At 39.9% G+C, this 12360-nt stretch overlaps 1 protein-coding gene across 2 annotated transcripts in view; it reads left to right on the top strand.

Moving 5' to 3' along the window:
* The window catches only part of NRK (Nik related kinase), a 95491-nt gene extending 90518 nt beyond the window's left edge, over positions 1 to 4973 (top strand). For both annotated transcript variants that reach the window (XM_069867965.1, XM_069867966.1), the window contains 2 exons: positions 3685 to 3824; positions 4646 to 4973. In XM_069867965.1, coding sequence (XP_069724066.1) covers positions 3685 to 3824; positions 4646 to 4729 — 224 coding nt within the window. In that variant the 3' untranslated portion in view covers positions 4730 to 4973. The remainder of the gene's footprint in view (positions 1 to 3684; positions 3825 to 4645) is intronic.
* The last annotated feature ends 7387 nt before the right edge of the window (positions 4974 to 12360 follow it).

Consider the following 12360-nt stretch of genomic DNA (forward strand, 5'->3'; position numbering starts at 1 on the left):
TCTCCACAGCTTTGACTGGAGGAAGAAAAATACCCCCTTCTATCCAGGAATCGTAAATAATATCAATAAAACTAAGAGAATTGCACAACAGAAGTTACCAGCTCCTTCCTCAGTTTTCTTAAAATTGCTTAACTTTGGGGGCAGTAAGTTTTAAAGCATGGGCAGTGTACTTGCCTGAAGCAATTTTCTCAAAAATGTATATAAAAGCAAAATTCAGTTGCTTTTTTAGCATTGAATTTCACCTATGCACATACTGAATATCTCCAAAAACGAATTCTGTAAAGCAGCATCCATTCTGTATTACCCTGCAAAATGGAGTTTGGTATCACGAGTCAGGCACACTAAAGTGGGTCAGTGTTTTTTATTTCATGTTTAGTTTGTTTATTTTATCCTCCTTGATTTATCTGGAATCAGTTGCCTGGGGAATTTTTGGAGTCTCCATCACTAGAGATCTTTAAGGTCAGCTTAGGCGAACAACTGTTTGAAATGATACTGAGGTGGCGCAGATATGGATGGAAGAGAAGGCGCAAAAAGGTCCTTTCCTGCCCTATTTCTGTAGCACTAATCGGAAAAGCCCAGCTATATGATATTTTGCTAAAAGATGGTCTGCTCTCTGCAGATGTCAATTGCGAATAACTGCTTAGGGCAGTGAGCCAAATTCACCGTATGAGATAAGAAAAGGGATTTTTGAAGGGAAAGAGTCTAAAACCAAAAGAAACATTGAGAAGGGAACTGAGATTGCCGTAGTACCTGGGTTCTGAGTTACCAAGTGCTTGTCTCTTTCTGAGTATGTTACTGGTGTGAGACTGGGATCATTAGCTCAAGTCAGTGATGCTTCAGAGAAGTATATGGATCCTCAATATGGCTCAGTAATTTCTTCCACCTTTCCTACATCCCTCTATATCCCTTTGAAGCAGTCATTTCCCTGAATGGGAAATTACTCAGTGTTAATGCATACTGTAAACAGGACGTACCAAGTCTTGCCTCAGGTTTAGAGCATTGCTAATGCTGACACAACATAAAGAAACTTATTTTGAGCTCGCTTTGCTATTTGAACTTTATGGCATATATTCTTTGATGTCCAGGGAGTAATGCTGGCATAAATAGCGTAACAAGAGCTACAGCTCATGCACAACTATAGGTCTTTTAAAATCTGCAGTAATTTGGATGAATCAGGGGAGCTTAAGGTAGCTCTGAATGACTTTGTACCAGAACATTAAACAAGACTGGCACATCACTCAGAATCAATATGTGCCTTTTCTACTAAGCCATTGTCCAAACGACCTGAGTGGCCTTCTAAGCCTAGAGTTGCTAGAAACCAGCACAATCTTGCTTTGCGTGTAATATAAACACCCTTATATGTTGCCAGCTGGAAGCATAAGATATTTTCATCTAAAGCTTGTTGAGGTGGAAAGTGGACTCAAAATAACTATTCCTAAGTTCCTCGTGGTATAGGAGCTTTTGTTCCACAGTAAGACAGCATTATTCCGAGTATCTTATTTGCTCTCAATTCATTTCACATTAAACAATTTCAGGTGCTCCAACATGAGATCATCAAGACTCAGTACTGACCTCTGAATTCACAGCCTGCTATGGTCCAAATTAATTTCTATGTATAGATAAATCCTTATAACTGGACAACCCCACAAGTGGCATAATGAGGCCTTTTTGTTGGCATGCTATTCCACAGATAGAATTTGAGAAAAAAAATTTTGATTCTGCTACAATAATGAGGTTTTGTGTTACTTGTACTTCAACTGAAATTTGCCACTGTCAGTTGACAAGTTCTCAATATAATGGTCAGCCAGCAGAGCATCAGTGGATGAACTTGGTATATCTGTTTTATTGTGTTCCTACTGTAATTGGAGATCAGGACTCTTCTGAACATGGCAGTAGTGGCTCAGTCATCTAGAGATTTCTATCCCGGATGACCTAGAGGTTGCAACAGAGCCTAATTAAGCTATTACTGAGAGCTCCAAGCATGCTATCAAATTGAAATCTGCCAAAGGCATGGATGCAGCATATTGACAGCTTGAGTGCAGATTTCACATAGTGGAAAAGATAAGCAGACATATGAGTGGATTAGGTGTTTGTTGCTGGGCCCAGATGACCTATACTATACAATGTAGCCACACAGTGCTTTCATGCTGTTTATATATATGCATCTGCCTTGCTGTCCCACTTCAGAAGTGTATTGATTTCAGGTGTTTGATTCTATAGAAAATGCCCCTCCCTCCTTCCTCTTCTCCCACTTATCCTCAGTTGCTCACCGCCGTTCTGCTTTTCAAACAGGACTGTTTCTTCCTCTTTCCACATGACTGGGATACTGGGAAGGAATTTTTGAGGCCTTCAGTGTGCACAAAGAATAACTGAAAGTACAATAAACACATTTAAGCCGAATTCATAGACTTTGAAGAAACTAGCATCGCAACATTATAGCCAAAAAAATGCCTGTTTCCAAGGAGTTAATAGTTTTCATACACTTCTGACAAGAATTATACAGCAAGGACTCCAAGTTACTATTAAATCAACAACTGTTAGAAAGAGGATATAGTCGCATATTGCCTTTATTTTCTGCTGCCTTCTAAAGCAGGATCCCAGGCTATTGCTTCCTATATCAATGCATGCTGAAAGTTTAATTTTTAGACACGGAAGATTTTAAGGAACAGACATTGATCACACTGATAATGCAGGCCAGGCAAGCACTGTCCACCAAAGCTAAAAACCAGTCAAATGCACACATTCCACATTCCCTCTGCATCTTTTCAGAGCACCAGAATTCTTGGGCTAATGAAGTAGCAGCTCATAGTTGAGCAGGAAGAACAGTTTCTGAGTATTGACAATCAGTAGAGCATAACCAGTGTGATTTTACCTTAGAAGCCCATACATGCACTAATCAGAGAGCTTTGATTGAAACTGTGCCTAATTGGAAATCTGTGGTGTTAACTCCTTCATCACCACTCTGATTTCTCATTGCTAGATCTGAAGGGAGTAACGTAGTAAGCTTCCACAGTGCTGGTGTATGTTAGTTTAGTTTTGGAGATACTGCACATACCCAGTAATAGGAAGACAGTAGCTAAGAACACAAAATTTATCATGCCATAGTCTCAGATTCAAAAGTATTTATGTTTCAAACTAAGCTGAACTCTGTAGTAAATGCAAACCCAACTTCCTGATGGGAGGGTATGGAGAAGACAGTGTCAAAAGACTTCTCTTGGACATGTACAGTGAAAGGATGAGAGGCAAAATGGGCATGAGTTGCACCAAAAGAAATCCCAATTAGCTATTAGGAATAAAATGGTAACCTTGAAAGTAGTGATGCAATGCAGCAGGGACTCAGAAGTCATGAAATATCCATCAAAACGTGTCTGGACAAGGTCCCAAGTAACCTGGTCTAATGTGGCCCTGCTTTGGGGGCAGGGGTTAAACAGGACACCCTTCAGAAGCTTCCTCCAACCTTAACCTAGCATACTTAAGATTTTATCTAGGGTCCAAAATATGTCTGAGAGGAAAAACTGAAATTTAGTTACTGTTCCCAAGGCTTTTTGTGTAAACTTAAAATACAAATACATCAGGATATATTGTTTTCAAAGAGAAATGCTTCAGATCCATAGTGACATGAATGAGGCAAGAATCAGTCCTGCAGGTGTTAAATAGTGTCCAATTTTTTTTTTTTTCTTGTAGCTTACCTTCAGTCTAATCAGGTCATGGGCTGGGGAGAGAAGGCTATTGAACTACGCTCTGTGGAAACAGGAAACCTGGAAGGAGTATTTATGCACAAGAAAGCACAGAAGCTAAAATTCCTATGTGAAAGAAACGACAAGGTACAGAGATGACTATGGTGTGGGGATTTAGCAAAAATGAGTAATAGTTGACTGTGACACTAAGACCATTTAATTTTTGTAACTTTGTTTTTACAAACATAGGTCATTTCTTACCTCAGTATAACTTCCCCATTCAAAGCAAATGTAGTCACTGACACGACAAAGCTATTGACACTATATATGACACTATAGCTATTTTGCACTTTCATACTACCCTACTTTATAGCTCCTATTCTACTCAGCCTTAACTGATATCAGAAGTAATAAAAATACAGGTATTCCTAACTGGCTGGACTCTAGCACAACAGATAGAGTGGAGAGGGCCAGAGTGCCAGTCCCAATAATGCCCAACTACAGGACTGCCTCCCCCAGGCTGCTGAAATTAAGAGGTGATTTGGAACAGCCATCATGCAAAAAACCACAAAGAGCTAATATTTGAGATATTGCAGGCAGTAGACTATGGATAACCAAGTACAATTTCTTGCCTACAGCAATTTGTGATAAATGTTCTGTGAAACCTGCTTAGCGCCACTTACATATTTAGAAAACTGGGGGTCCAAAACCGTTTAATTAATTATTTGAAAATGTTCTCTTGTGTCTTTCAAAAAAGGTAAATATGCCAAAAATATATATCCCAGTTGTACCACAAGCATAGTTTCACTTTTAGAAGTTTCTCATGGGATTAAAATTGAATTGTGATAAATACATTTGGAACTGTGGCAATCTCTCAAAGTTCCTGCAGGGGTAAATTATTCTCATGAATGTAAACTGGCAATGGCATCACTTTTTTGTTTATTTGTTTGTTTTTTCTCCCTTTCAAGGTGTTCTTTGCATCTGTACAGTCAGGAGGCAGCAGTCAAATATATTTCATGACTCTTGGTCAAAATGTACTATTCAACTGGTAAATGACATCAAGATGAAGGATGCTTTGAAGTTCCTTGTAGGTAGCAGTGTAAAATGCTTGGAGGTAATATACACAAATTTGCACTTTACCTACAAAAAATCTTGTCATCATTAACTTATCAAAATTGATTTTCTTTGTTTGGGAAGAATTCCATTTTCTCATCAAAGTATTGCAAACATGTTTAGTTTGTTTTCTCAAATATGTTGCAAACGAAGATTTTATTCACAGTGTTAGGAAAGAACAACTTCAATGAAGAATGTAACCAATACAAGAAGCTCCTGTACTCTGAAAAACATAGTTTACCTTTCACAGGTGATGTAATGTTGCTATCTTGAACTGAAGTATTTATCTTTTTCTTTTGGACAGCAACATCTGTAGGTAGATATAAAAACGCAAGCAAGTTGAGAGACAAATTGGAATCTACTTTATTCTGATTTGTCCAGGTCTTCTAATTGGTGAAAGAGAACTGTTCATGATAGGGCCTAACGCAGACCGGGACACTTGAGAGTTCGTATCCTGTGCGAGGCAGGCAGGTGTGTTTCACCGCAGAGTGGTAAAAGCAGCTGCTTCTAAACACGTGCCCAGCCTGGTAGATTTTACAAAATGCAGGGGATTGACCTCACGGTTCTCTGAGGGCTGGATGCCTGAGCCCATAGACACGGCTACTGTAGAATATGTTTGTAAAAATAGTTTAAATAGTACCTTGTCAAAATCATTTATGCATAGAGCATTATGGACCTGAACCTGTAACTTTTATTCAAACATGGGGCCCACAGACATAGGAGCTGATTTAAAGGCACTACCCGTGTACATAAGGGCACAGGATCAGGTACCTCATTTTCTTCCCTTCTTGCTCTTTCAGCATCAGGTCTTCATGCATTTGTGTGTAAATATAATCTTTCCACAATGGATGTTAAGACTAACAAATGTATTCTCAATATAGTTACAAAAATATCCAAAGAGTTAATCTACTATAAATAGAAAATAAGTAATTTCAGGTCCTTTCTATGCTAATTATATCTAAATAAAGCTGCATCCACTAGTGTTAATGGTGCCAGTGTTTCTGCATAAACTCTGTTCTCAGGGGCTTGTAACTTGGCCATAAAACTATACAAGTATAATATATGTACACACTATATTTACTGTGTTTCAATTGCAGGGTTTAATGCAATCCTCATTTATGTGATTCTTGGATGTGCTTTGAAAATTTAAAGCATCAAATGAGTAATACAAAAGAGCTCATTCCAGACATTATATAGTATGGATAGCACTGTAGGCAAAACTGAAATCACTAGCTACAGTGTTTGAAAACAGATATATTTTACTTGAAATATGTGATACTGAAAGGTGCAGGGAAAGTGCATTGGAATATCTGGTCGTCTACCTCAAGGATGATGATTCAAAGTTGATTAAGAAGGGGAGAAATACAGTTGTTAAAACTGGTAGCTGTTTTGTACAGTACGTCAGGTTAGGTTAGGGCTGGCAGTCGTGCTGTGACTGACAGGTGCTCAGACCGCAGCCCTTAGCTCCAGAGCTGGTATCCTTGTAGATGTCAGCAAAGAATCAAACTAGGAGCTAATCACCATTCCCCCTTCCCTGAATCGGCACCTCAGCTGCTGCAGGAAGGTTTGAGATGCCTGCGCTGTTGCTGTCAATGTTCTTTGCTATATGGAAGACTGCACTTTCCAAAGTTATTAACCTAGCACTTTTCAGGAGCACTAGCTTGTCTCAAAATGTATAGATTTTTTATGAAGTATTTTTGTTTTAAATGTTTTAGCTTACAGAAAAATAAGCCTAAAGCCATACTAAAAAAATATATGCAGTTAAATACTCAAAGTGGTTCTTAATGTATGCATGCAAGTAATCATCTTGTGTGCGGACTTAAAATATGAATGGTAAATTGTGCTCAGACAGAGCTGTGGGGAAAACAGGAGGTGTCTGTTTGTAGTTAATGTTCCTACCTGTTGCCAGTGCCAGGATTGGGGCAAATGGGCAAAACGGAGCTTGGCTCCCTGTGCTACAGAACACTGGGTTGTTTTGTTTGACTTTCACAAAAAAAAAGCCCAAACCAAACAAAACCCCAAACCTGTAACAGAAACAGAGATAAAAATTACAGGCAAACAAATAATTTGCAGACAATCAAAAATACAACTTACTTGTTTTTGACTTAAAAGTCTAAGAGACTGTGAAGAAAGAACAGCTTTCATTTTGTAGCCAGCAGGTGTGCAAAATGCAGAAGTGCTCGTGCTATAAGCAATCCATGATCCGGGCTGCTCTAAAATATTTCTTAAAGCATGCTTATCTCAGTAGGCTCACATGCAGGGGTGCATGTGATTTTTTTCCCTCTCCCATTTTGGTGTCAACAGGTCGGAGGCAGATTTTCCCTGAACCTAGGCACTAGGGAAAAAGAATTTAGCAGAGAGCAGTGGGAATTTAGAACCACCCATATCAACAGATTAAAGAAACAAATGTGATCGAACTTGTTTAATATTATTGTAACAAGAGAAGCCTGACATAACCTGACACGCTGTAAAGATGTTTAGCTCCACAATAAGAGGGGGAAAAAAGCAAGTTTGAGAGAAGGAACGCACACTATTACACCAAGATTTAAATGTTTCATTCTGTTTCCTTCTATTAGCTCTCTTTTCTTTCCAGCTATGATTCAAAGCACTAGGTAGAATTTTCATTTGTCACATTACGTGTAAAACCAGTGGAATTGTTTGGGTTATATCCATGTGTAAATATGGAAATAATGAAGCCCATAGAGTTGAATGCTTTTAAAGGATTTAGAAATGGGATTGTATACAGGAATAGCAACTGGATGCAACAAGGAGACAACTGTGGAGTTTTCTCTCTATCAAGAGAAAATCAGAATGGTTGAAGATGAGAGAGCCCAGAGATGTTGAGGAGAGTAACAGAAGAGAGTGGAAGTGACTGAAGAGGAAGGAAAAGCTGAAGAAAATACATAGGGGTAGCCAGAGGGGAGGGAGTAGTGTATTGCTGTGGGAGAAATTAAGGAAAGGTTAAGAGATATAAGGAAAAGAAAGCAACCAAAGAAACAGAAAGGTAACTGGAGCGACTGAGTGGTCTGTATACGGAATACAGTGTGTCCTGAATAACTGTTCAACTCAAAGCAAAAGTTCAAAGGCTGGAAGGAAAAAAAAATTCCACAGTCCCAAGTTTATCGTGGCATAAATTTAACTATGCAAAATGTCTATCGGGTTTGTAGTTTCATTTTGTGATGTGTTTCTCTAGCTGTACTCCTTCTTTAACTGTTAAAACAAAGCAGTGAACTGCTTAACAATGTCTTTTTCTAGTGATGCCACTTTGAGGGGAACAAATGCTAAAGGGGCAGAAAGGCAGAATGTTAAGGATCCATGACCATAACCCTAATAGCAAGTGGTACTCCTAATGTTATATTTGCCAAACGAGGTTGCGCTAATACTGAAGCAAGATAGTAGTGTATGTGCCTGCTTTCATTTTAGGAATGGTGAACTCTACTCTGCAGCCTGAACCTTGACTTTAAAACTGGGAACAGCACAAGCTATGTACTGTATATTATGTATTGATCCCTAGTGTTGAAACTGTGCAACTGAAACAGTAATAAAAAATACTCTGAAAATCAAAACTAGTACTGTGCTTGTAAAATTGTGTTATATTGGCATAAGCTATTGTAAAAATCATAGAAAACTTTGTTATTGTTTTCCAAATCCCATCAGTATCCCTAGGGAAACATCTACCTCTGCCTGCAGAGACAAAATAAATATATTTCCTTGCAGAAGATAAAGATGTTGAGGTGACAGTGTGAGAGCTCAGCCTAAACAGAGTGCTAGTAAGGTTGACAGCCGGGGCTTCCCTGTGCGTGCTGCTAATGAGTTTCGCAAGTGAATTTCTTGCCTCTGCCTTTCTCTTTACACAAATGCCCAGTGGGATGAGGGCAATGGAACTAGAGCAAAAGGACAGCTGGCAGTCCTTGATACTATTTCCAAGAACTGGTTTTTATGCCTGTGTGTCAGCTTGAATGCCAAGCTAGCCCCATTCAGCTTTCTTGGGTATGCTCACCTCAAGTGTTATGTTAGCATTATTCAATCGCTTTCTGTTATTTTCCAGGTTGATTTAACAAAAGCACCTAGGAGATGATGGTAAAATGTAGTAGAAAGGCTTTTCCATTTTTTTTTTCCCTCAAAATAATGTGTGGCAAACAACTGTGTTTTACAGCGAACTTTATGGTCTTGCACAATAGTTTGTTTGCTTTTTTGTATTTTTAATCTACAGCATCACTTTTTATTCTCCTGTCTTTCATTTCTCCAACATATATGAAACCTTATGTTTAACAAAATATAATAACATCCTCCTGTGCAGCGTAGCCCATACCTCACTGGTATCGCTATAAAAGCTAACTGTTGTTTTCCTTAAGGTGCGTTGTACATAAAACCTGAGATACTTGGCTGCTAATTATGTCTGAGAATTTGAGACAAGGTATTGATTCACTAGAGTTGGACGCTGGTACAGTTCCGGTACAGTTCAGCATGCTTAGCTGTAGGTATGTGAAAAACCACACTGCCTTCAATGAGCTTCTTGCATGCCCCAGTGGAACAGTCTCAACATAACACACCAAGGTCTCATTTTTGTAATTCTGATGCAGACATCTGCTGGTAGCTTATCACCATTCATTACTGATTCTGCAAGTGTTTCTGAACTTCCAGTTTATAATACAATCACATCTGTCCCACTGGTCAGGTACGGCAGGGAAATCACAGCTAGAGGAAGTTGGGGACATAACCAGGCTTTAAAACATGCTGTTGATATGCTGTCAGCAAAGGAGGTTCACCCTGTTCCAGTTTTGAAATTAGTATGTTAGCTAGACCTCTGCTGGTCAGAAAGAAAATAACAGGAGGGAGTTCTTCAGAGAGGGAACTTTGCTGTATCTGAAATTGCAATACATACAAATTTATCCAAAATTATGAAGTATTAGCTCTACTGTCAGTCCATTATCACACCACAAAAGCTTCATGGTTTTCATGACTGAAACCACAGTGACTTAAACTAATAAAAATCCTGACAACAGATGTACCTGTAACCATTACTGCTGCTGTAAATAAAATGCCTCTCTTCTGTGAGTCATATTGCAAGCACAGACGAAAGTCAAGAGAATCTGGGCACAGTCCAAAGATTTACTCATACTTACAGATTCATTTAATAGCTGAAAAAAGCCTACACCACAGCTCTCCGGGTAAGGTTTGTATGTGATGTGAAATCACATCCTCTGCAACCTTAGTAAAATGGGTGTTTGAGTCATGTTCGGTTTTTTTAAATTGTAAATGGCATTTTATCAGTCCACACAACAAATTCTGTGTTTACTGGAGAAAAAAAGACAACACACTAAAGTTTTACTCAATACCTTGTCTTCAACATAAATATCAAGAATGACTGGTTTAAATTTTCTCACCAAGTGCACTATTATATAAAATTCATAAACTCATACCATTCCTAGGGCAGCCTAAAGGCCAGAAAATGGTTGGGTTTTATAGTCTCTTGGCTAGTTTTTCAGCCTGTTTTAAATAGTTCAAGCAACAGGTTTTCCCATTTCCCTAAAGCAAATGCTGCACAGTGGCAAAGGCAGTAGGACTAAGGATACAATTATTCTCAAGCTGCGAACTCAGAGACTTGCTTCTGGCCCAGCATGTGAAGCAGCTCTGCCTCGACTGCAGCCCCAGTTTGGTCTTCTGGCTTTCCAAAGGCCGTATACAGACCAGCGATGCTATCAATACTGGTAACTGCTGCTCTTCTTCCTCTCCTGCCCCTTTATCTTTACCCCTCTTTCCTCACTCTGTCCTGCTGTTTCATAGCCTAGCATTTCCTCTGAAAGAAAATACATGTATTAGCAAGTGCCAATAAAGTGTTAAATACAAAGTCCTTAATCCCCAGAAGTGTCATTAATATCACAATTGATCGAGGTATTGTAAAGTAGACTAAGTTGATCTTGACAGTAGCAGTGGGATTAAAATCAATAATAAAAAAGTAAGGCGACACACTTAGGGACCACTAGTAATTTCTCTGAATAGATGGAAATTCAACTATTGTTGGAAACAACAAAGGAGAAGTATCCAGGAGACTTTTTCAATGGCAGAATTAGATCAGACACACAAAAAACGAAGACTAACCCTATAGCCTGGGAACCATGAGTGGGAGGGGAGAGACAAATAGATGGTTATAGAACATGTTCGAACTTGTCCCAGTGAGACAAGCCTCAGCTTGATTGCTTCACACAGCACAAGTGTCCTTGCTTGGAAAATGTTGTGTAAGAGCGAACGGCAAGTTAACATTGAGATCCTTGTGAAACTGAAGAAATCCGAAAACTTTTCAGTTACCAACTGAGGTGATTTCTACCTCTTCCAAATGGCCAAGTCAGTGCTCAAAGGAACCCATTTTCTGTCGGCAGAAGATGTGAAAGCAAAACCTAGAGAGATCCTCAACAGCCTTTCAGAAAATGACCTGCGGAAGTGCTTTGAACTTTGACAGCATCGCATGCAGCTGTGTGTCAGCTCAGAAGGGAACGATTTTGAAAGTGATCATAGTTGATGGTCTTAACGCAGACTCCTGGGGCTTTTCTGTGTGGCACCTGGTAATTACATTGCAACTACGAAAGAGGTAAACGTTAGTTTTAGGAGCCAGAGCGAGAGACACTGTGAGCGCGTTCCTCTTCAGATGGAAGTAATAATAGTATTATGCGTGCACTTCACTTAAAGAAGAGAGGGAGCAGGGCCCCACTGGGGTTGCAGCAAATGCCCTGCCCTGCTGACCCCCAGGAGCCTCTTCCTGGCTATATACTGCCCTGTGGCTGCTCCCCTCAATGCTTCCTCCTTTGCAGCCCCCCTGCTGCCACCAGTACCTTCCTGTTGATACTCAAAATATCGTCAAAATAGTCTCTAAGACTTGTTTTGGAGTTTTAGAAAGCAAGCATCCTTCATCAGTGCTGGGCAGCACGAGGCAGTGATCTCCATCAATCATGTGCAGCCAGACAGGAGCGGGGACAGAATGGATTTCCCACTTACAGGCATATGGATAAATCTTCCCAGAAATCTAATGCATATCTTGTTGCTTTCCAAGGCCTAATTTTAATGTTATTATGAAACTTTGCAACAGTCAAAGCTTGTGCTGCTTTGGAGCTGGCTCCAGCTCTGCCTGACCTTGCATTTGAGATGGGGAGAGGCCGCAGAGGGGATCACAGGAGGGACACCTGTTCAGCGTGGACCAGACTGAGCACAAGACATTATCATCTCCAAAGAACGAACAGTGGAAAAACACTGTTTGAAAGGATCACTGAACAGTTTAGAATTCCTAGACATTAAGAATTTCTTCACCATGGCAGTGGTGAGGCCCTGGCCCAGGGAAGCTGTGGCTGCCCCATCCCTGGGGGTGTTCAAGGCCAGGCTGGATGGGCCTTGGGCAGCCTGATCCAGAGGGAGGTGTTGGAACTGGATGGGCTTTAAGGTCCCTTCCAACCCAACCTATTCTAAGATTCTATGCACATTCTGTGAGGATTTACATGGTTCTTTGTCTAAAACTAGCATATATACCCACTGCTTCTGTAAGAAGTTACGCTTTTGTTTTAGAAGGGCATCCGATTCA

Source organism: Phaenicophaeus curvirostris, chromosome 13 (genome assembly GCF_032191515.1).
Source record: "Phaenicophaeus curvirostris isolate KB17595 chromosome 13, BPBGC_Pcur_1.0, whole genome shotgun sequence".
Taxonomy (NCBI): domain Eukaryota; kingdom Metazoa; phylum Chordata; class Aves; order Cuculiformes; family Cuculidae; genus Phaenicophaeus; species Phaenicophaeus curvirostris.